At 36.9% G+C, this 25,268-nt stretch overlaps 2 protein-coding genes across 6 annotated transcripts in view; both read right to left on the bottom strand.

The window, feature by feature from the left end:
* LOC126724745 (probable disease resistance protein At4g27220) overlaps positions 1–25,268 on the bottom strand; it is a 94,266-nt gene that overhangs the window by 4,395 nt on the left and 64,603 nt on the right. The gene's annotated exons all lie outside the window — the stretch shown is intronic.
* LOC126724808 (disease resistance protein SUMM2-like) lies at positions 4,387–5,642 on the bottom strand. The gene is made up of 2 exons (XM_050429201.1): positions 5,120–5,642; positions 4,387–4,979 (listed from the first exon to the last, which is right to left on the bottom strand). The coding sequence occupies exons 1-2, from the start codon at positions 5,640–5,642 to the stop codon at positions 4,387–4,389; spliced, it is 1,116 nt and encodes a 371-aa protein (XP_050285158.1).

The raw sequence follows: 25,268 nt of genomic DNA, 5'->3' as shown, positions 1-25,268 counted from the left end.
TCAAAAGATTTAACATAGCAACAGTGATCAGCTTCACATCTCTTGAACCCAATTCTATGCATAAAACTGTCAAATTTCTTGTACCACTGTCTAGGAGCTTGTTTTAGGCCATACAAGCTCTTTCTCAGTTTGCAAACTAAATTCTCTTGTCCTTGAGCAATGAACCCTTCTGGCTGAATCATGTAAAGGTCTTCCTCCAAGTCACCATGAAGGAATGCTGTCTTCACATCTAACTGCTCAAGATGTAAGTTTTCTGCAGCCACCATTCCCAGTACTAGTCTGATTGTTGACATCTTCACAACTGGAGAAAATATCTCTGTGTAGTCAATGCCTTCCTTCTGCTGGAACCCTTTAACAACTAATCTGGCCTTGTAACGTTTGCTACCATCATGCTCATTCTTTATTCTGTATACCCACTTGTTGTGCAAAGCCTTCTTTCCTACTGGCAATTCAGTCAGTTCCCATGTTTGATTCCCCAACAAGGAATCCATCTCATCCTTCATGGCTATCTCCCACTTGCTTGAATTCTCATCTTGCAAGGCTTCATCATAACATTCTGGCTCACCACCATCAGTCAACAGGAGATAATTTAAAGTGGGTGAATAACGCTGTGGAGATCTAATGTTTCTGGAAGATCTGCGGACTTCAGCTACAGGTGTACTCAGATCTACCTGTGAATTTACATTCTCCTTATCTTCTTCACCCCTTTTCTGGACAGTACCTTCAGTCAATTCATCTAAGTTGACAAACTCAGATTTCTTTTGATCTATCTCTGTAACATCTGACACTACAGTTAACCTGTCCTTGTACATAACCTGTTCATTAAATATCACATTTCTACTTCTGATGATTTTCCTGTTTTGTTCATCCCAAAACCTATAGCCAAATTTCTCATCACCATAGCCAATGAAAAAACATATTTTAGACTTTGCATCAAGTTTACTACGAGCATCAGAATCAATATGAACATAGGAAACACAACCAAAAACTTTTAAGTGTGAAAACTTTACCTCTTTACCGCTCCAAACCTCCTCAGGAAGTCTGAACTCCATGGGAACTGAAGGTCCTCGGTTTATCAGGTAAGCTGCAGTGCTAACAGCATCAGCCCAAAAAGTTTTTGGTAGTCCAGCATGCAACCTCATACTCCTAGCACGCTCATTGAGAGTTCTATTCATGCGCTCAGCCACACCATTCGGCTGTGGTGTCCCAGGAATGGTCTTCTCCATCCTAATTCCCTGTGCAGCACAATACTCACTGAACCCTCCATCTATGTACTCTCCTCCATTATCTGACCTCAAACATTTTACTTTTAAACCTGTTTCTGTCTCAACCATGGCCTTCCACTTCTTAAAGGTTTCAAATACATCTGATTTATTTTTCAGAAAATAAACCCATACCTTTCTACTTGAGTCATCAATGAAAGTGATGTAGTACCTTGAACCTCCAAGGGATGCAACCGGAGAAGGCCCCCACAAATCAGTGTGTACTAACTCCAATTTTTCAGCCTTCGGTGTCCTGCCAGTTTTCAAGAAGCTCACCGTTTTCTGCTTTCCTAAGATGCAACTTTCACACATGTCAAAATCAATGGACTTTAATTCTGGTAATTTTCCTTTTGACAGCAGCATCTTCATCCCTTTCTCACTCATGTGACCAAGTCTTCGGTGCCATAGGCTTGTATCAGTACTTGCATCAGCAACTGCAATTGTGTCTCTTGGACTTGAGGTCATGTACAGAGTACCAGTTTTCTTTCCACGAGCCAATACCCTAGCTCCCTTTGTAACCTTCCAAGTACCACCAACAAATAGTATTGCATGTCCTTCATCATCAAGTTGTCCAACAGAAATCAGATTCCTCCTCAGGTCAGGAATATGTCGAATCTTCTCCAGTAACCAAACAGACCCATTGGGCAACAATATTCGAACATCTCCCATACCCACAACATCCAAGGCTGAACCATCAGCCAAATACACCTTACCAAAATCACCTGCAACATAATTCTGTATGATTTCTCGGTGTGGAGTGGTATGAAACGAAGCTCCTGAATCCAAAACCCAATCATCAAGTGGACTGTCTACTGCAAGAAGTAATGCATCCTGTACCTCTTCTGTTACAGCATTAGCAGAATCATCTTCATTCTTCTTCTTAGGACTTTTGCATTGATTCCTAAAGTGACCTGTTTTCCCACAATTCCAGCATTGTACCTGTTGGCCTGATCTAGATTTACTTCTGTTCCGATTAGAATTTCTGGATTTTGATCTGCCCCGATTTGAATTTCTGTTATTACCTCTGCCTCTTGTCTCAAGGTTTAGGGCAGAACCAGATCCTGAGGTTTCACCTGCATCTCTTCTGCGAATCTCCTCAGCCAGAATTAAATCTCGTATATCATTGTACTTGAGTTTTTCCTTTCCTGTAGAATTGCTTACTGCCATCCTCATTGCCTCCCAACTGTTTGGCAAAGAAGCCAAGACGATCAGAGCACGAATCTCATCATCAAAATCAATTTCTACAGACGACAATTGATTTGTGATAGTATTAAATTCATTCAGATGTTGTGCTACTGATGCATTCTCTGCCATCTTCAGATTGAACAGTTTCTTCATCAAGTGCACCTTATTGTTTGCTGACGGCTTTTCATACATACCAGACAAAGCTTTCATCAGATCTGCTGTGGTCTTCTCCTTTACAACATTGTGTGCAACAGACCTAGACAGAGTTAACCTGATAACTCCTAGTACCTGTCTGTCAAGAAGAGCCCATTCCTCAGCCTTCATAGCCTCAGGTTTTTCCCCTAGAAGCGGTTGATGCAATTTCCTCCCATAAAGGTAATCCTCAATCTGCATCCTCCAATACGCGAAGTCTATGCTATCAAACTTTTCTATTCCAGACGCCTTTCCTGCTTCCTCTGCCATTGCTCCCACTCAAACCTAACCCTAGGCTCTGATACCAGTTGTAGGGAATTTAACCAAAAATTCCTAACTTGTGAGAAACAAAACAAATAGAGAAAACACACGTCAAAGAAAATAATCACACGCACAAGACAATATTTACGTGGTTCGGCAATTTGCCTACGTCCACGGAGTTGCAGGGATTTTACTATTATCAGGGAAAATACAATAGTGCACAAGAACACTCTCAAGAAACCCAAATCTCAATTACACCTTAGCACTCTCTCACATAAAAAATAAGAATAGAAGCTGACTGCCTCTCTTTTCTCTATTTTCTCTCATGTGGCTTGCTCACTAGGATTCTATCAACTTATGTGGACTTGGGCTTGACAATTCAAGTCACACATACAGCCCATTTCAACAACCATTGGTGCTGCTGTGACTTTCTCTTCCATAGTACCAGTAACTTATCCAATTTTACGAGTTGTACAATCTCAAGGCTTTGAAGAGGAAAAGTGAAAGAATAAGAAAAAACGTCTTCTATTTCTTCACACTCCCTGATACAAACGGACTTCATGGATTTGTAAAAAAATCTTAAATTCTGACCCCCGAAAATTGCTAGGGCCTGAACGTCCTTTGGGAGCAGTTTTACAGTTTCACCCAACTCGCTAGCTGGCTTTGTTTTTCTCGCGCAATACACGTAATGGCTAGGTCCTCCCTCTAAGGATTCAAGATATGTATTGAAGTCATTCAAGCCACAAAATTTGCCTTTAAAAAAATCTAATTTCTTCAACCTTACTATCTCCTCTCCATTCACTGTTAAAGAATTTGACCCACAATTAAGTTTGAGAACCTGGAGTTGAGAGAGTTTGGGTAAAATCCCAGGTGGCATCTCTTGATTGTATGCACGAAGACTGAGGTATCTCAAATAGATCAACTTTTCCAAACCATGAGGTATTTCTTTCGTTGCAGATTCCAAAAGATCCAAGCTCCTTAATGCTGTAAGCTTTGCTAATGAAGGCACACGCTTTAAATCAAAACAACGGTAAATTCTTAATGAAGTAAGATTCTCCAAGTCAGAGATCGAATTCGGCAAAGATTTAATCCTACCACCAAATACATGAAGAACTTTGAGTCCATGCAAATGCACAAAAAATGAATCTGGGATGGTTGCATATCCTTGTAGAAGCAAGGTCGAAAGCTTAGGACACTTTGGTGATATATAAAGAAACTCTGATTCACGGTTGCTTAACAAAGAAACCTTCTCCACATCCTTTCCCCATTCTTCTTCATCAGGAACATCTTCTGATACCATGAACTTGGGACCTGCAATCTGAAGGGCCATGTCTCTTATTAGATCGTGCATCTTCACAAATTACTCTTTTTCAATAAACTCATCATGAGACCCACCTTCTAATAAGCAGGCATTTTCAAGTTTATTCAACATAGTATGGCCCTTATCCAGCATTGCTTGCCTTTTACTCATGCTTTTTATTACTCCCTAATCAATCAAATGCACTATCAAATTGTCTCTATAAATCTCGTAGTCTTCAGGGTATAGTGCACAAAACAAGAGACAACGTTGGAGTTTCTTATCGTTTAAGCGTTTATAACTAAGTTGAAGCTTCTGAAATACTACATCTACATGTTCGAGACCCTTCACTGGTGTCTTCAACTCATTCAATGTGTTCCTCCACTCTGAAATATCGACTACATTTTTCAAACTTCCTGCTACAGTGATGATTGCAAGAGGCAAATGGGCACATTCTTTGACAACTCCTTCCACAACATCTTTTGGAATATTCGAAACATCACAGCCCACTGTTTTCAAAAACAAATCCCAGGACTCTTTTATTGAAAGAAGCTCCATTTTAACATTTACACAATTCATTCCATTACAAGCATTAACATCTCGAGTCGTCAATACCAATTTGCAACCATTTGCTGAAGTAGGCTCTGGGATCCCTACAATTTCCAAAGGAAATGCTTTCCACATATCATCTAGGATTAGCACATACCTCTTCCTTTTTTTCAATTCTGCATACAACTTCCCTGCCCTCGTTGTTTCATCCTTGAACTTAGAGAGTTCATTCTCTAGATTCAAATGGCATGCAATGTCATTTTGTAGTTTGATAACATTGAATGCCTTTGATACGTAACCCAAATTACACAATTGAACTCGTCTCTCTCTTTTAATAGGCGATTATTGATTTCTTTCATCACAGTTGTTTTACCAATTCCTCCCATACCATAAACACCAACTATTCTAAAATCTTCATCTAACAAGTGTTCCCAAATCTTTTCCAATGTTCTTTTGGCTGTACTCTCTCCCACTAATACTCTTGTTGGCAATTCGTCTCCATTCCTTACAGGTGGACCAATTACCAAACCATCACCGAAACCACAACTTTGATCAATTAATTCTGTCACCTCTAGTATCTTCCCGCAAGCAACTCTTTCAAAGTGCATACGTGAGAGATACTTCCCTCTGATAGCCTCTTGCTCAATCTTTTGTATCTCCTCATTAATCGTTTCTACCTTTTGGAGCAAAGATTTAACTTCTCTTTTTGGTTTCTTTCCTGGAACAAGTTCTCCCCTCATTTCTAATTCTATGTCCGACTTTTTGCATTCTAAATCATCTCGTTTTCTCTTTAGATTTTTCAAATGTTCATCAGCACCTCTGTAATGATTATAATATTCAATAATCGGAGCCAATATTATTTTCCCAAGCTCAAGAATTGAGCCTAAAATCTCCATTGGCAAGTACCTGTATGATATCAATATGTACCAATATGGACATCAAACATTTTCTCCATGTACAAAATGAAATTAGATACGAGGACAGAAAGCATTGTAGTTCCCAATTTTGATTTGTTAAAAATAAGTACCTTTAGTGTTGACAGGGCACATCAATAGTCTTACTGAGTAGATTTTTTTTTTTTTCCTTTTGATAAGTATTGATACATGGATTTTTTTTTAATTTTTTAATTAAATTTTTTTTTTTTTTTTTTTAAAACATAACATCTACTGATCTACAATGCAAAAGAAAAAGGGAGAGATGAAGAATGTAAATCAAAGATAATTCTAAGAGCATTAGCATTGAAGAATTCTAATGCCCTATGTAAGGTGTATTTAGCATTTTAAGCTTAAAAACCCACTGCATCAGAGAATGCTAAAGGCAACTATTGCAAATTTTTTTGCAATACTTAGCAGTATTGTAAAAATAATAATAATATTTTAAGCCTGAAATTTCTCTCTCCTCCCTCATTATTTCTGTTATCTTCTCTCTCTTCATTCTCTCTTTCTCATCTGCTCTCTCCTCTCTTCAGACCCAAATATCATTCTCCTCCCAACATCAACATCACACATCACAGTGGAGGAAACGTTGGTCTGGGTTGATCAACGATGGAGGAAACGTTGATCTCGCGGCAGCAGTCGCGGCGATGTTTGGGTTTTGATCAGGGTTGATATGGTTTTTTTTTTTTTTTTTTTTTTTTTTTTTTTTTTTTTTTTTTTTTTTTTTTTTTTCCTGTTGTGATTGGGGTTGATCGGCGATGCCTAGGTTTTTGTGCTGGTGGAATTTTGGTGGTTGATCTTTGATCAATGATGGAGGAAACATTGATCTAGCGGCGGCGGTGTTTGGGTTTTGATCGGGGTTTTTTTTTTTTTTTTTTTTTTTTTTTTTTTTTTTTTTTTTTTTCTGACCGGTTCTTAAAGGAAGAGGTGGGTATGGCTGAAGTGGGTTGTGGGTCGTGGTTGGGTCCGGTGTTTGGGTTGTGATTGAGTTGTGGCTGAAGTGGGTTGTTGGTCGTTGAAGATCGCCAATGTTTGGGTCCGGTGAGGTCATGGCGAGATCGGCATGGGTCACGGTGATCGGTTTGGTGGAAATCGGCGTGGGTCACCGCATGGTTGGCTGGTTCTTCTAGGTTTCCAATGGGTTTTTTTTTTTATTTTTTTTTATTTTTTTTTAATATGGGTTTTTGTTCTGGTGGGATTTTGGTGAGCAGTGAGCAGTGGGCAGTGGTGGCTTGGGTTTTTCTGGGTTGATCATCGACGTTTTCTGGGACGGCTGGGTTTTTCTGGTTGATCATTGGCTCCAACTGGTTTGATGTATTGTGTGTTGGCTCTGTTTAAGGTTTGATAGTTTGTGTTTGTGTGTGTGGCTGTGTGTGTGGGGTGATGGGTTTGGAAAAGCCAGGAAAATCAAAAGTTACGGTTAGAAAAAAATAATAAAGAAAGATTAAAAAATAATATTTTAATAAAAAAAGAGTTTTAGAACGTGGAAGGTATTGCAAAATGATATGGTATAAGTAATAAAGTGGCTTTTTGAGATGGTAAAATAGAATAGGATATCATTCTTTGATTCTGATGCTCTAAACGGATCCAGGGATTGTTGGACAATAGAGTCATTACTACCTCCACAGTCCACACCCACCAGGCCCACCACCCTAACCAATGCCAGAAATTAAAAGATTTGTTGGGAACTCCAAACCCATGTCTTTTACAAAAAATTGGTATCCAAAACCTACTCCTCCTGATATGCAGTTTGAAGAGAGATCTTTTCAAACACAGTTTTCTGTCTCTGCTGATAAGCTCTATGAATGGAATATTGATGGTTTGTCTGAACATGAAATCATTAATAAAATGAGCCACATGTCTATGGTCGGTATTGCTTATCAAAACAACCATGATCTTGATCAACCTGAAATTGTTAACTTGCTTCTTACTGGTTTTTCTGGTACTCTTCGTGGATGGTGGGATTCATACATCATTGAAGAATCCAAAGAGTCTATTAAACATGCCGTTAAAAAGAATGAAGAAGGTCTGCCTATTTTTGATGAAAGTATTGGTCGTGGTATTCCTGATCGTGGTCCAACTATGTCTGATTACAGATGGTATCAAGATGTTTTTACTTCCAGGGTGATGCTCCGGAAAGATTGCCATAAGCCTTATTGGAAAGAAAAGTTTATTGACGGTCTGCCTCCTATCTTTGCTCATAAGGTAAAACAAGAACTAATGGGTAAAAATGATTCTATTGATTATGATAATTTAACTTATGGTGATATGTTCAACACTATTAAAAAACTTGGTATTAATATGTGCAATGATGAAAAATTGTTAAAACACCAATTAAAGAATAAAAGAAAAGCTAAATATGAAATGAGAAATTTCTGTGAACAATATGGTCTGCCTCCTATTGCTCCTTCTAGGCAGAAAAGTAAAAAACATGATAAAAGCCATAAAAAATACAGAAATAACTTTATTAAACCTAATGATTTCTGTGCTAAGTAGAAAAATGTTTCTAAAAAACATGTTAAACAAAAACCAAGTAAAGGTAAATGCTTTAACTGTTGTAAACCTGGACACTTTAGTAAAGATTGTAAAGAAAAACCTGGTAAGTTAAAAAACAAGTTCAACATGTTAAACATTGATGATAATGTGCAAGAAGAATTATTTAGAATCCTTGAATCAAACACTCCGTCTGATTCTTTGGAAGATGATTTTTCTTCTTCATCTGATTCTTGCTATCAATCTGCTGATGATTCTTCTGATTCCCCTAATATTAAAATTGGTTGTAGAGATTCCTGTTGCAATGTTATTAATGCTCTCACCAAGAGTGAAGAAGATGAAAAACTGATAATTCAGCTAATAAATCAAATTCAAAACCCTGAACTCCAAAAAGATTATTTGGATAGGTTTAAGAAAAACTTGATAAGAGAAGAAATTGGTAAAAAACCAAAATCAACCATAAGTTTTGAAGAAACTTTGGAAAGATTTAATAAAAAGAAATCTAAAGATTTAACTGTTAATGATCTCCAAAATGAAATTCATATTGTTAAACAAGAGATAAATGAATTAAAACATGAATTTAAAAGCATGAAAAGTGATAACCATAATCTTAAACAAGAATTGACAATGCTAAAACTTGATAAAGATCTTAATAAATCTAGTAACGAACAAAATGAGCACAGTGATGGAAATGATTCCAGTCAACAGGCTCTTCTTTCTGATAAAGGTACTCCTGATACTTTCACTAATCCCCAGCTTGCTTTTGTTAATAAATTATTTCCTCCAAAATGGTTTACAAAAGTCAAAATTATTGTTTCTCCTGATTATCATTTCACTGTTATTGCGATGATTGATTCTGGTGCAGATATGAACTGTATTCAAGAAGGATTAATTCCCTCAAAATATTTTGAAAAATCTACTGAAAGATTGGTTTCTGCTAATGGTTCTCAAATGAAAATTAAGTATGAATTGACTAATGCTCAGGTGTGCCATGATAATGTTTGTTTCAAGATTCCTTCTGTTCTTGTCAAAAATATGACTGATAAAGTGATTCTTGGTCTGCCATTTATTAACGCTTTGTATCCCTTTCTTGTTGAACATGATGGAATTACTACTGATCCATTTGGACAGAAAGTAAAATTCAAATTTGCTTCAAAGTTTGAAATTGATATTGATAATCTGTCTTATAAGAAAGACTCTCCCATGAATGAACTTGTTCAAGAACTAATAATGAATTCTGATGATTTTAAAGGTAATTTTCATAACACCAAAATGTTAAAAACTATCCATTATCCTAACAATATTAATGATTCTTTGCAGGAATCGGATAATGATGCGTGGATAAATACCATTAATAAGTGGGACAATAATAATATTCATATTTATACCACTAGTAAGTGGATTATTATGGAAAGGAAAAACAAGGGAAAAGCTCCTGCACAGGACTATTCTCATAACAAAAGGTTCCCAGCGGGACGACCTTTTAAAATGCATGAAGGCGTATCTTCTGGTGTAAAACCCAGTGGATCAACATCCTTTCAAGGAGATGTCCCGGCAGAGGTGACATACTCTAATGGTGATATATTAATTGCTTTACAGGAAGTTTTGTCAAAAAATCTGCAATTCCACAATGGAACCTATTCAGAATTACCAGATTCTATTAAATTCATTCTTGATAACCTTCAGTTTGCTTTTACCAAAAACCACAGTAATGTTTTCCACAAAACCCTTAGAGCCCTTGAAATCCACCTTGTTAACCTTACTGCTCAAAACGAGATTTATATGAGCCATTATGGTAACCTTATTCCAGAAAATGACCTTGCTTCAAATATTGACTTTGTTCCAGAAAATAAACTTGTTTCAAAAAATGAGGCTCTTGTGAGCCGTCTTAAAGCCTACATTAGTCAACTCTTTGGCAAAGAGGAAATCCATTTGATGGATAAAAAGACTATAATGGGCACTGATTATGCTAGATTGAGTCTTAAGACCCAATCCATGTTAAGAAGTGTTGTTGCCAACTTGCCTTCAAATTTACAATCTCGTATTCTGGATAGCAAGGCTATGTCTAGGTCTTTTGACCTATGGTCCAAGTATTTCCGAAAACTTGTTACTGCTACTATTCCTCACCCTGATGAAATAGACGAAGGTGATAATGTCTTTATTCAGCTTGAATGGGAAGATCACTTTGGGAGCAGTCTCAGAGTATATGAAAAGAAACACCCATTTCCTGGTCTCCTTATTAATTTTGATGATGGTTCGTATTTCACTAATGAAGATTCAGATGATGATGATGATGATCCTAATTCTAGCTGGCTTTCCCAAATGTTTGAATATGGCTTTGTTCGGTTTGTAAAGTTGACAAGTCACAAACAGGCCAGCCAACTTCCACAGATCATTCAGAATGCTATTAAAGGGTTTGAAAACTCTTCCACTAGACCTTTTGTTACTATTAGATGCTGGAGCACTCTACCAAAATGGGAGAAAAATAATTGGATGAATGTTAACCCCTCAAAGCATCTCATTCTCATTAATGGTTATACTCACCAAGGGCCATGGTTCAAGGGAAATTCTCAATTGTCCTTTAAAGATCCTTTTGGTCTTGCAAAATGCTGGAGAAATTATTTTAATAATCAAATTCGTGAAGTTGCTCATGATCTATGGAAAAATTATCATTTCATAGGAAGCACAGGTAGAATTGCTGTTTTTGGCCCCAAACCCTATGCTGATGCCTTTGTTCACCTACAAACAAAAGATCATCCTAATCTAAACACTCTTCTTATCCCAGGAAAAACTCCAAAGTTTGAGCCAATTTTATATTGCGGATTCTGTAATAAGTATGCTATTTACCATGAGCATGTTTGTGATTCTCCACAAGGTCTTTTTGATCCTTTTGATGGTTATCCCTCCGATGCTCCCTCTACTGATTGATGAGGTCACTACTATTTCGAGACTGGTGTTACTTTATCTGGCTTACACAACAGCCAAGATAAAATATTGTTGCGGAAAATCCGGTACTGATTCATAATACTCCAGATTTTGCGGAAGATTTTGATTCTCTTATTTGTCTAGCCTGCACAATGGCCAATGCTCCAATGTTTACTACTGATAGAAGCTAGTTTTCCACAATGTTCACGTGAAGACAACAAAATGCATGCCTATTAGTTTCTTTTGTTGGCTTCTTTCTTATTGGCTTCTTTTGTCTTTAAAGGACACCAATAAGGAGGCCTTGTTCCTACACTTATAGGACACTACGGAGGATTCCCATAATCCTACAAGATTCCTCACAAGATTGGGTCAAAAAAGAGGAGAAATTCCAATTTTTACTATTCAGTCACTATTCACCTGTCACTATTCATCTGTCACTATTCACTGCTACTATTCATCCGTTACTGTTCATGACACTGTTCACTCCGAATTTTGCCTATTTAAGGGGGGTTGTCCCTTATGTTTGGGGAGTTTTTCTCAAGCAAAGTTAGAAGCAAAGTTTTAGTTCTGATTTCTCTTCCCTTAGAACTAGCCTTCTTAGAGAGAGAACCCATTTGCTTCCACTACTACTATTGTTCTACTACTACCTTGTTCATCTTTGTTCACTACAAGCCTTGTAATCCTACAAACCTTGTAACTAGGACTAGTTCAAGCTTTGTAACTGTTGAAATCTTGTATTCACTACTACTACTGTAAGTGCTTATCTTACTTTCAATAACAAGTATTTTCAGTTCTATGTTCATTACTTTACTTGTTGCTACCACCACCTTGGACGGATTACCGCCATACCGGATGGTTTTAAATTGCTTTCATTTATTTTGAACTATTGTTCTTATTTACTTTGAATTATTTTGATATATACTGCTTGGCTGGTTCTACCGCCTTATTATTGTTCTTACATTCAAGTTATTTATTTTCAAGCTATTTACTTTCAAGTTCTTTACATTATTTCCATTTACAATATTACTGTGCTTCCGTCTCCTTCTCTTCAGCAGCGTGTCCCCTTCCCCCTTTATAGCACAGTAATATTGTAAATGGAAATAATGTAAAGAACTTGAAAGTAAATAGCTTGAAAATAAATAACTTGAATGTAAGAACAATAATAAGGCGGTAGAACCAGCCAAGCAGTATATATCAAAATAATTCAAAGTAAATAAGAACAATAGTTCAAAATAAATGAAAGCAATTTAAAACCATCCGGTATGGCGGTAATCCGTCCAAGGTGGTGGTAGCAACAAGTAAAGTAATGAACATAGAACTGAAAATACTTGTTATTGAAAGTAAGATAAGTACTTACAGTAGTAGTAGTGAATACAAGATTTCAACAGTTACAAAGCTTGAACTAGTCCTAGTTACAAGGTTTGTAGGATTACAAGGCTTGTAGTGAACAAAGATGAACAAGGTAGTAGTAGAACAATAGTAGTAGTGGAAGCAAATGGGTTCTCTCTCTAAGAAGGCTAGTTCTAAGGGAAGAGAAATCAGAACTAAAACTTTGCTTCTAACTTTGCTTCAGAAGCCCTAAAACATAAGGGACAACCCCCCTTAAATAGGCAAAATTCGGAGTGAACAGTGTCATGAATAGTAACGGATGAACAGTAACAGTGAATAGTGACAGATGAATAGTGACTGAATAGTAAAAATTGGAATCTCTCCTCTTTTTTGACCCAATCTTGTGAGAAAACTTGTAGGATTTTGGGAATCCTCCGTAGTGCCCTATAAGTGTAGGAACAAGGCCTCATTATTGGTGTCCTTTAGAGACAAAAGAAACCAATAAGAAAGAAGCCAACAAAAGGAACTAATAGGCATGCATTTTGTTGTCTTCACGTGAACATTAATCTTTGGAATCCTTCGGAAGCATCATAGTGGAAAATCAACTTTTAGCAGTAGTAAATATTGGAGCATTGGCCATTGTGCAGGCTAGACAAATAAGAGAATCAAAATCTTCCGCAAAATCCAGAGTATTGTGAACCTATTTTTGATGAAAGTATTGGTTGTGGTATTCTTGATGGTGTTAATACCTTGATCTATACCATTCTCAAACATTTTGTTGGTACTCCATCTAATATTTCATCCCGTGTTTCTGATTATCTAAATAATTTGAGTTGTCCAACTATGTCTGATTACAGATGGTATCAAGATGTTTTTACTTCCAGGGTGATGCTCCGGAAAGATTGCCATAAGCCTTATTGGAAAGAAAAGTTTATTGACGGTCTGCCTCCTATCTTTGCTCATAAGGTAAAACAAGAACTAAAATTTCATGTTGTAAATCATTAACAGTTAGTTCTTTAGCTTTCTTTTTATTAAATTTTTCCAAAGTTTTATCCTCTTTACTCTTGGTGAGAACATTGGTTTTAATAACATTGCAGCAAGAATCTCTACTACCAATTTTAATATCGGAAGAATTATCAATATTTAGTATGTTGAATTTGTCTTTTAAATTTCTAGGTTTTCTTTTACAATTTTTATTAAAGTATCCAGATTTTCCACAGTTAACAAATCTCTTCTTAACATAGAAATAATTAGGTTTAACAAAGTTATATCTGTACCTTAGTTGGTGTTTTAACAATTTTTTATCATTACACCTATTGGTACTAAGTTTTTTAATAGTACTAAAAATATCTTCATAGGTTAAATTATTATAATCAATAGAATCATTTTTATCCACTAATTCTTGTTTTACCTTATGAGCAAAGATAGGAGGCAGACCGTCAATAAACTTTTCTTTCCAATAAAACTTAAGACAATCTTTCCGGAGCATCACTCTGGAAATAAAAACATCTTGATACCATATGTATTCAGACATAGTTGGACAACTCAAATCATTTAAATAATCATGAGATGAAATATTGGATGGAGTACCAACAAAGTGTTTGAGAATAGTACAGACCAAGGTATTGACTCCATTACAAACAATACTTTCATAAAAAATAGGCAAACAGTCATCATTCTTTTTATCAGCATGAAGAAGGTTTAACCCGTGTCGGCAATTTAAGATTTCTTTTATTATTCTGACTTATGGTTCGAACATTTCAAGATACTTGTTACAACTGCTATTCCTGATCCTGCTAATTCAGATGATTTTAGTGACATTCTTCAACAAGTTGATTGGAAAGAACACTTTGGGAGTAGTTTCAGAGTGTATGAAAAGAAACATCCGTTTCCCGGCCTTCTAGTCAATTATGATGATGGTTCAGATGATGATATGAGGAGTCTTGATTGGCTCTCCCAAATGTTTGAGTATGGCTTTATTAGGCTCATAAGACTAACAAGCCATGACCAAACCAGCCAGCTCCCACAAATCATTCAGACTGCTATTAAAAAATTTGAAAGTCCTTTTGTTTCGATCCGATGCTGGAGCACTTTGCCTCAATGGGAAAGAGATAACTGGATGAATGTCCAGCCCTCAAAACATCTCATTCTCATATGGAGATCCAACTCCTCTATCAGCTCCAGGACTAGTTGTCCTCCTGATATTGTAAATGAAGAAGATCACACTATTGATGATAATGAGGTGATCCCTGAATTTCGTAAATGGACTATTCCTAAAGTTGATACTAAAACCATTTATAAAACTAGTTTTGTTGAAAGTGCTTTTCATTCTGCTTACAAAGCTAGAACTATTGAACAAATTTTCTCAATTTCAAGAATTCATGAAAAATGCTGTTTGTTTACTAAAAAGAATATTAATGACTTCCTTGCTGCTAAAAAATTCAGTTATTTGCATATTGGTATGGTTCAAGTTGCTATCAAACCATTTGGAGTTCCCAACAAATCTTTTAATTTCTGGGAAATCATCATCAAAGATTCTTTTTGCAGGAACAGAAGAAACATAAGAAACAGTATCAGAATCTGTATTTTCTTCATAAACAATTTCTTTTTTAGAAATAGTTCGAGCAATTGGAGTACTTGTAGAAGTACTAGTACCCTCAGTTTTAATCTTTAGATTAGAAAGCATTTTGTCAACAATTTCAAGAGTCTTGGACTGAGAAGTTTTGAACATAACTTTTTCTCTTTGACTGGGTAAATCAATCAAAGGTTTCTCAGTTTTAACAGGAACAGGTTTTTCAGAAACAGAAACAGATTTTTCAACAAATTTTTCTTCAATACGGTCAAGCTGTTGACCAATAATATGCAAAGATTGATTAGTAAAATTGTTTTGTTCAATAAGGCTAACAATAGGAGTTTGATCAGCAACAATTTTGAAAGGAGAGGCCTTCACTTCCTCTTTTGTCACTTCATCTTTCTTAGTAGTTATCAAAATTGAATCAAGAGGAGGATGACTAGACCTAATAATGGTTTTATCAATCTTAACAAAATTTGATTTCTTTATCACATTTAAATGTTGTTTTGTAACCTCATTATTTGGAACATAATGGTTTTCAAAAGTTAAAATTGTTGTTCCTCCTGATTATCATTTCACTGTTATTAACAGCATGTTTTCATTCTGGTGCAGCATGAATCTTGACCAAGCCATGATATAATCATAATATGAATAGGGAATGGGGGAACTTGGCATTGTTCTAGTAGATGTAAGAGAAGAGCCCCATTGTTCTTCGGAAATAAAATTGGCCAAGTAAACACTGTGGTAAATAATTTTGGAAACATCTTTGTGATCAGAAATGGTGTTAATAATTATAGATCTTTCATGGCGCAGAAGATCAGAATAATAATTTAAATTCTTTTCCCTATGCTCCGGAATCCAATGAAACTTTGGAGGGAAATAACTCCTAGCAAGTCTGAGCGGATCAGAAATAGAGGCTCTGTTGGGTTCAATATAAAACAGGTGTTGGAAATATTGTTTTTTGATGTATTGAGGGGAATTTTTTGGATAAACAGTTTTGATGGGCCGGTTAACAGGGGTTAAGGCATAAGGATCATAAGATGAAGCAAGAACAGTGGAGTAATTAATCCTAGGGATGGTTCCTAGGGTGGTGAAACGGTTGGTTATTTCAAGAGGAGAAGCAGGTTCCTTTTTAACAATTTGTTTATCAGTTTCAGCAGGAGGATTATCTTTTGGTCTTCTACTTGTCATGGTGACACTGCAGGAATTCACGGGTAAGGAAATCAGGGATAAAATTTTGAGAACCCTTAATATATTCAATATCAAAATAAAAAACGCTTAAAATAGCTTGCCATCTAGCGAAAATATGTTTGGAGGCAATATTTTCAACATCTTTTTCAATAACATATTTAGCACTTTTGCAGTCAATACGTAACAAAAATTTTTGGTTTAACAAATCACTTTGAAATTTTGAAATACATAGTACTATAGATAAAATTTCCTTTTTAATAGTACTATAATTTAACTGTGCATTGTTCCAAATACCAGAATAGAAACGAACAATTTGTTCAGATGACTCAGGAGAAATTCTTTGTTTTAGAATACCACCATAACCAACATCAGAGGCATCAGTTTCAACAATTTTGAAAGCTCCAACAGTAGGAATACCAAGACAAGGCAATGTCTTAACATGAGTTTTGATTTGTTTAACAATAGAAGTATGAACATCAGACCAAGGAGGAGGATTACTTTTTAACCGATCAAACAGAGGTTTGCATTGTTTCCTCATATCTTTGTAAAAGTCTGCAACATAGTTTAATGACCCAAGAAATCTTTGGAGTTGTGTTTTGTCAATGATAACATCATGAAACTTATCGGCAAACTGGATGGCTCTATCTATAGGACGAATCTGTCCTTCAGAGATATCATAGCCAAGGAAATGAATTTTGGTTTGGAATAGTTTAACCTTCTTGGCTGAGACAACAAGACCATTTCTTTTGATAGTATCTAGAAACGAATTCAAATGTTTCCAGTGTTCGTCAATAGAGCTAGAGTAAACAAGAACATCATCAATATAAACAATGGTGAAATGACTGAAGGAGTTAAAAATATCATTCATGATATTTTGAAACTCGCTTGGGGCATTTTTAAGGCCAAATGGCATAACATTCCACTCATAATGTCCAAAAGGAGTGGTGAAAGTAGTTTTGTACCTATCATTCTCACTAATCTGAATTTGCCAAAACCCAGATTTCATATCAAACTTAGAGAACACCACGGCTTCATTCAACCTATGGACAAGGTCATTCTTGTTGGGAATAGGATACCGAATCCATTCTAAAACCTTATTCAGGGGTTTGTAGTTAATGACTAATCTTGGGGTTCCTCTTTCAATTTCAGCATTTTTCTGGACATAAAAGGCTGAACAAGACCAAGGAGACTTGCTATTCCTAATCAATTTTTTCTGCAACAAATCATGGATTTCCTTTTTGCAAAATTCAACAGTTTCAACATTCATTTGGATAGGACGAGCTTTAGTGGGAATATTTTTCTCATCAAAATCCTTGACATATGGCAAATCAACAATATGTTTTTTCCTATGCCAGAAAGCATTAGGAACATCGGAGCAAACATCATCAATCAACATTTTCTGAAAATTATCAATTTTGGATTGCAACAATTTATCAGAAATTTGTTCAACAATTTTCTTGTATCTAACTTCTTGCTGAAGAAATTGAAGATGTTTAATTTTAGCATGAATCATGTTTGAAGCAGTATTAGTGTCAATATCAAATTTCGAAGCAAATTTGAACTTTACTTTTTGTCCAAAAGGATCAGTAGTAATTCCATTTTCTGATAAAGGTACTCCTGATACTTTCACTAATCCCCAGCTTGCTTTTGTTAATAAATTATTTCCTCCAAAATGGTTTACAAAAGTCAAAATTATTGTTTCTCCTGATTATCATTTCACTGTTATTGCTATGATTGATTCTGGTGTAGATATGAACTGTATTCAAGAAGGATTAATTCCCTCAAAATATTTTGAAAAATCTACTGAAAGATTGGTTTCTGCTAATGGTTCTCAATGGGAAAGAGATAACTTTGAATAAACTAATACAATTTTCTTTTATCAGAATTGTATTTTCTTTTACAATAGTTACATTTTACAACATCTAATGGAGTGGTCATTTCAGACTGAATGGTAAAATAAGCTTAAGTTTGGTATTTACCCATTCCGTTGCTGATGCTCTTAGCTATCCGCTAACTTTTTATATAACATAATTTAAGACCCCACTGCTACCGGCTACCCGCATTCATAGTCGTTCTCGCACTTCGCACGCTCACAATTAACAGCGCTGCTACTATTTACAACGTAATTTGGAGCATGTTTGGAGAAAATCACGTTCATAAGTTGAAACAGAGTGGAGTCCATGCCTTTGTTGGTTAGTTTGATTACTAAAATAAACCGAGCGTACTACGAGGCTTGCTGTTTTTTGCTTGTTCTGTAGTACAACATAGTAATTTCTAAATGCCAGAATTGGGCCTCAGTGGACATACAAAGTTCATAAAAGTGAGAAGGATGAACTAAGAAGTGTGAGTGTAACCTAGAACATAAGCTTCCAATCCAAAGCCTCTAACTTGTTACGGTGTTACCTACTTTTTTTTTTTTTTTTTAATAGAAAAAATTTAAGTATACTTTGTTAACTTAAATCATTTTGGAATAGACATCTAAACTTGCAGATGAAAGAGCTCTTCTAGACAATATTTTGACAAGATTAAAATTAAACCATTGTAAAGTCAAGGACGCAAGTGCATGAGCTAAACAATTGCCCTCACTTTTAACATGCTTAAATTAAACTATTGTAAAGATCTTGACAAGATCTTTACAATTGCTTAAATTTAAGTTTTTGTAATTTAAAATAATACATAAAATATGAATTTATAAATTGAATGATAAATAACATCTACTTGGTAAGAAAATTTGTGTGTATGTAACATGTAATATAACGGTTAAATTTGCAAAACTAAAAGAAATTTCAATTGGAGTCTAATTTTAAGACATATGTCTCGTATAATTCTTAAATTTTTATGCCAAGTGAGTTATTAGGACAAATGCCGAAAAGTCAAAAATAGAAAATCCAATTAGATTTTTAATTAGAGTCTAATTTTGTGCCACATATCTTATATAATAATTTTTTAATTTTTGTGTCAAGTGAGTTACTAGTGCAAAAACCAAAAAGTCAAAAATAAAAATAAAAATGACAAAGAAAGGTTTGGTTTGACTTTGACCAAGTATTAACGTGATTGTCACCATGGGAATGGTGAAAATTAAAAAAGATAAATAAATAAGGCAAATGAAATTTATATTTATACTAGACTTAGAACATCAACAGCAGTTTTTCTAAATTTTTGCCCGTTTGGAGAGTGAACACTGACATTTATCTTTTACCTACCCACTCTTTCAAATACATTTTCCAACAGATTCTTTATCTTATTTAAATATTATTTCTTCATTCATTGTTTATTCTTTTTTTAATCATCATTTATTCTTTTTTTAACAACTATATTTTTCAATGAGAAGTGTTATGTTCACAACATTACAACATTTTACGCAATACTTTCACAACAAAATTTATGTGGAAAGTTGTTACTAATTCTAATTTGAACCCACTATTTAAATTATTTTTTTACTTACCAATATCAACTAATAACAATTTGTCACTTAAAATTTATTATGAAAATATTGTGAAAATATTGTAGAAATGTTACTCAATTTTGATTTCTTATTCCTTATATTATTTTCCTTTCTTTCTTTAGTTTTTTTTCATCCATACGTTTTTTTTTTCTTTTCTTTTTTCTTGTTTTTTCTCCTCCACACACATACACCTACCCCCAATATCTATCTTCACTCTTTGTTTGACTTTTTGTTTTTCTAGTTATCTCCAGAACATTTCTCCCCTTCTCCCTCTCTCTTTTGTTCTCTTTCTCTTACACGCACACACACACACAAATTTCTCTCCCTGAATCTCACACAAACAAATTCTCTTTCATAAACACATAGATCACCGGTAGAGAACAAAGATTAGAGTCCTCCCCACTTCTAAGAACATGCAGCTTAATCACCATATTGGTCAGATCGGCGTTCTACATGGTTTTTTTTTTTTTTTTTTGGTTGTTCTGGTTTGATTAGTTTTATTTTATTGTTCAGATTTCATTAGGCTTATGAGAAAGATTGTTTTTGTGTTTCAAATCTTTCGATTGGGTTTTTGTTTTGATTGTAACCATTGAGATAGAGAAGCACGAGAGAGTGAAGAAGAAAGAGAAAGGGAGGAAAGAGAAAAAAGTCTTTTTTTAATTCAACCGGTATTATTTTAAGGAGAAATATTCTTTAGATATGCTAAGTCTGGTGGAGGGATTTTTTGGGTTGAACAGTGGCTTTTCTCTCCAAAATTTGGAGATGCCGAGTCTGCTGGTGATGCTCTGTGAGAGTGCCTTTTTTCTTTGGCACACTGGCCCAAGGATTCTGGGCCAAATAGTTATAGTTTGGTGGACTGGGCTTGGTTCATCGTAGCTAAAGGGGCTGTTTAAGAACCAAGTGGTGCATAGGGCAAGCTTTCTACAATACACATAAACTAGCAAAACGAGAATATTTGTATTGAATAACAATGAAAATAGCAAAGGAATGCAAAGTAATCAGGAAATACACAAAACAATTGTTAGGGATCCTTGAATTAATAAGAAATACTTCATTAGTTTTCCTTAGTTATGGTTACAATGCGCTCACTAAGATGTGATACAAGGTTCAAATAAGCTCAAAAATTACAGACTTAGATGGCTATCTAAGCCTCTAAGACTTGCAAAATTTGAATCCTTTTGAATTCAAGTATGTGCTATAGTGGCTGTTTCTAGGATACCAGGAGATATTTCACTGTTTTCCCTTGAATTTGACAGAGTTTTCTTAATGATTTTTTATCGAGATTTTCTATTGCTCGACCAAAAATTTCCTCTTCTTTCGCTGGCTGCCTTCCCCCCTTTTTATAGTGTCATTCTAGGGTCCCAGGGAACTATTGATTCCCCTCATTTGCTCCCTGGGTACCAGAGCCCATTTTGTGCCCATCACCCAGAAGGTTGAGCCTTTCCCTATTTTTTATAATATCCTCCTTTTGGTGCTGTTTCTTTGAAAGCCCATGGCTGACTTTCCATTTCGGAGTGTGCTTGTTCTTAATTTCATGTTCCTCAGAACCTCTTATCCCTTTTTGATTCAGCTTTTGGCTGTCCTTCCTCTTTGTCATTTTTCCCAAGTGAGCGGAATCCATCTCTACTGGGTCGAAGGTCTTTCCTACTACTTCCTTTTTTATAGCTCCTCATTTTGGTTCACCGAGGTACCATTCCCTTGCATCATGAGTGGTTACTCTAGGCTTTCTGCTTTTCTTGCTGCATCTCTGGTGCTTGAGAAGGACATATTTGTCCTTTGTTTTTTGTGTTTCTTTTGGCATTTCCTTTTAGCTGTCTTAATCCTATCTTAGCTGTGCTACATGTCTCGGGGATCCCGACTTAGCTCTTTACATTGGACTTTCTTCAATCTTCTGATCTTGACAGACTGGGCTTTTTTTCTCTTTCTTCCCTCTTTTCTCATAGGCTTTAAGGCTTGTCCCTTTATGACTTTTAGGCTTCAAGTCTTTTAGGCTTACCACCTTTTTTTGTGATAGGCTTAATCTTTTTAAATTCACTTTCTATGGCCCCTTGCATTATTTCTTTGGGCCTGGTTGTTGTGATTTTTTAGACCTCAACATTTAGCCCTCCGAGCTCGTGGGTTGCCTGAAGCCCACGCGTGAGTAATTCAGGGTTTTAGTTTCCGTAGGATTTCCTTCTTCGCTATTTTAATTATCCTTGGGTTCCCTTTTTCCTTCTTCAGGATCCTGGCCTTCCCGTTGCTTTTGGGTATCCTAGTCTTTTCTACATGTTGTGCTTCCTTATTTTGTAATTTCCCCCCCCCCCCCCCCTTTGCACGAGACGTGGTAGTTGAGTTTTGGAGTAAAAACTTCCTCCACCCACTTTTTACGTTCCCCGTAACTTCCATTAATAACTGCTAATAAATCTTTCCCTTAAAATTAAATTTTTTGGCTACTGGCGCATCTTTCCATACATTGTCTTCTCCAACTGCTCTTTGTGTCTTTATTGCAGGCGCTTCATATTATCTCGTTGCTTCCCTGAATCTTCCACTCTCAGGTTTCTTTTCTCTCTTTCAATTAATCTGCTACTCCATTTTCTTTTTCCATTCTTCCAATTCTCCTTACTTCCCAACATACCCATTGTTTTGATGGCTTCTTCTTCTTCTCGAAAAAGAAGAGAGCGAACTCCCAGACCCTCTGAGGGTGAAGGCTCCTCTGGTTCTACTCAGGGCGAGTCTCATGAGGTCACTGAGCTCCCAACCTTTCCCCTACGAGACCCTTGGTACACCCCTAGTCTATTCTTCCCTCAGGTGTCCTATGGTGAGGCCCCTCTATCCCCTCACGCCTGGGTATTCTCCAGTCAGGCAGGTTTTGCTAGTTCTGCTAAGGTCCCAGACCCTAGAGAGATTTTTGATCTCCAGATCAGGCAGGGACTTCGAGAGGCGGTTCCTATCTTCTTTGATTTCGTTCTTGGGAAGATCCAAGGTTGGCCCATCTGGGTGGATATGGAACTCTCTGATGAGGAGTTCGTGAGTCGCTTGGAGCATGCTGGGGTCCTAAAAGCAATGGCGATTTTCAGGAATCTTGAGGGTTTTAGAGACACTAAGGGTCTCAGGCATCTGGTACGCCGTTGGTGCCCTTCTCTTCACACTTTTTTCTTCTCTGTTGGTGAGCTGATTATCACCCTAGAGGATGTGATCAACAACTTCCTTCTCTCGGTGTTTGGGGATGAGAATCCTTTTGATATTAATCCTTTTGAAAAGGATCTCAAGGTAGAAGACAAGTTATTTAGCCATTTTGGTGGGCGCACTACTTCTCTTGGTGGGAAGCCAGCCAGGATGGGGAGATAGGTTATGACTTTCGCGTGAGAAAGATAAGGAAGTCAGGTGAGCCAGTTTCCTGGCATTCTGGCTTAGTAAGTTCCTGTTTAGTGAGTACCCGGGTACAGGGTCAAGTCCACTTTCTTCCCGTTGGCAATTAAGTTGGCCCAAGGCACTCATTATCCTTTAGTCCCAATGTTTTTGGGCCATGTCTATTCTCAATTGGACCAGTTTCACGGAGACGAAGCCGAAAGCAACTCTTGTTATGCAATCACTTCATCTCTTCACTGTGCCATCCTTCAGATATTCATGTGGGACCATTCTTCAGCTACTTTAGCTAAGTGTAGAAATTTGAAGTTTGTGAAAGACAAATTCCAGGGATCCCCCTGATATAATTAAAGGTCTTTGTGGTAGTTCAACTGATACTTTTCCTATCATCTTCTGCTGGATTAGTCTGAAAGGTGGCAGTCTCAACCTAGTTGAGTTGTTTGATCAGGCAGGACATTTACATTGGCGTTCTCCCCGGGAGTTCAGCCCTGGTTTTGCTTGTGATTCTGTGTTTTCTTCTTTTCTTACTTCTACAGGAAACACTTTTGATTTGCGTAGTGGTAATGAGGGTAGTTTAGCCTACATAGTTTGTATTTGTCCCTCTTGGCTTCCCGTGCCCTCTTCAAGTGGCCTCGGGTATACTCATTACTCAGCACACCGGGCACTCCGGCAATTCTGTTTTGATTAGGATATCCCCCCGGTGTTTTAAGACATAGTACCATTTCTTCCTTCTTTGGACCTTTTTCTGAGACTCCAGGCTTTCTCCTACTGGTCACAGAGGAGCCCTCAGTTTGTAGTGCCCAATTCCCAAAGAGGAATTTTTGCCTCCAATGGTTATGCTGGCTATTGGAGGAGAGTACAAAAATCTTTTGTTGACTATGTTAGTTCTAGCACGATTAGGGAAGCCCCTAATCTTAGCATTTCTTCTGCTCCGACATCCAACAGGTGCCTATCCCTCCTTACTGTTGGAATTGTATCTGCTGCTATGAGTAGCAAGATAGGGTTTGCGGAATGGCATGCTTCCAGGGGAGGCTGGGTGACTTATGCACAGGATTTTCCAAAAACTTGGTCAGGATGCGACCTTATCATTGGTACTTCTTCCGGGGTACCCATTAAGAAAGGGGCTGTAGAGGCGATAGGTGTTGCCACTCTCGTAGGTAAAGGCAAGGAAAAAATGATTAAGCAGAAAAAAATTAAAAGAAGCTGAAGTTGAAGAAAGTACAAAGGGCACAGAGGCTGGTCCTGAGGCAAAAAAAAAAAAAAAGAAAGACTGGGAAATCCCAGAAGCAATTGGTGATTTCTGTGGGAAAAGAAGTTGGGCAAGCTTTAGCTACAAGGACCCGGATGAAGACTAAGGTAGAGTCTTCTTTCTTGCAAGTTCCTGTGACTTCTTCAGTCCATGGTCCTTTGGGATCCTCTGATTTTGTATCTTAGTCCCCCTTAGGTCCCTCTGGGTGTACCCGTAGTAAACAAAAAACCATCAAAGGATCTGTAGAGAGAGAGAGAGGGGTAAGACCTCTTTCCTTCTCTCTTTTATGTTTGTCATTGTTGATGCAGCCCTTTCCCCCTTTTCAGCTGATGAGTGGTTGTTTTCTTTGCAATCCAAACGCAATTCGGACTCCAAGAAAGGTAGAAGTCAGTCATCTAGTGATGATGTGGTATGGCCTTTTCTCATTCATGCCTCTTTCTGTTTGCTTTCATTCCCTTCTTTGGTATTGTGTGTTTGTGACACCTTGTTATCTACACTTATTATTGCTTGTTTGTTTTTTTTTTTTTTAGGAGGAAGTACCTCCTCCCACGGATGGTAGGACTTTGGAAGAGGAAACGGTTGCAGCCCTCTTTGTTGCATTTCCAAGTGTGGAAGAGGAGCCCTCTAGTGGTGGCATGACTAAGGAGGCCAGGCAGCCAATGCAGGGTGTCCAGGCTGCCAAGGATCCTGAGGCTTCCCAACTTCCTGCGTCCCAAGGTCTTCAGCCCAAGCAGACTCCTAGTCCCATCAGAACTGTGTTACCTTAGACGGTGTTAAGAATAGAAACTTTGGAAGGCGTGTCTCCGTCCAAACAAATGGGTGAGCCTTGTTCTCCTTTATAATAGTGTTTAACCCTATTTCTCTTTTGTCCCCTTTCTCTCTCCTCCCCCTTTTGAGTTCTTTCTTTCCTTTCTCTTTTTAGGACAAGCCAGTGTGAGGTCTGCTCCTAGCGCTGCCTCTTCTTTAGAATCGGAGGATTCTGAAGGTGGGTGTAGATCATTCTTACTGTGTTTCCTTTTCTTTCCTTCTTTTTATGCC

This window comes from Quercus robur, chromosome 5 (assembly GCF_932294415.1).
Source record: "Quercus robur chromosome 5, dhQueRobu3.1, whole genome shotgun sequence".
NCBI lineage: Eukaryota > Viridiplantae > Streptophyta > Magnoliopsida > Fagales > Fagaceae > Quercus > Quercus robur.
This window is presented reverse-complemented; position numbering and strand designations above follow the sequence as displayed.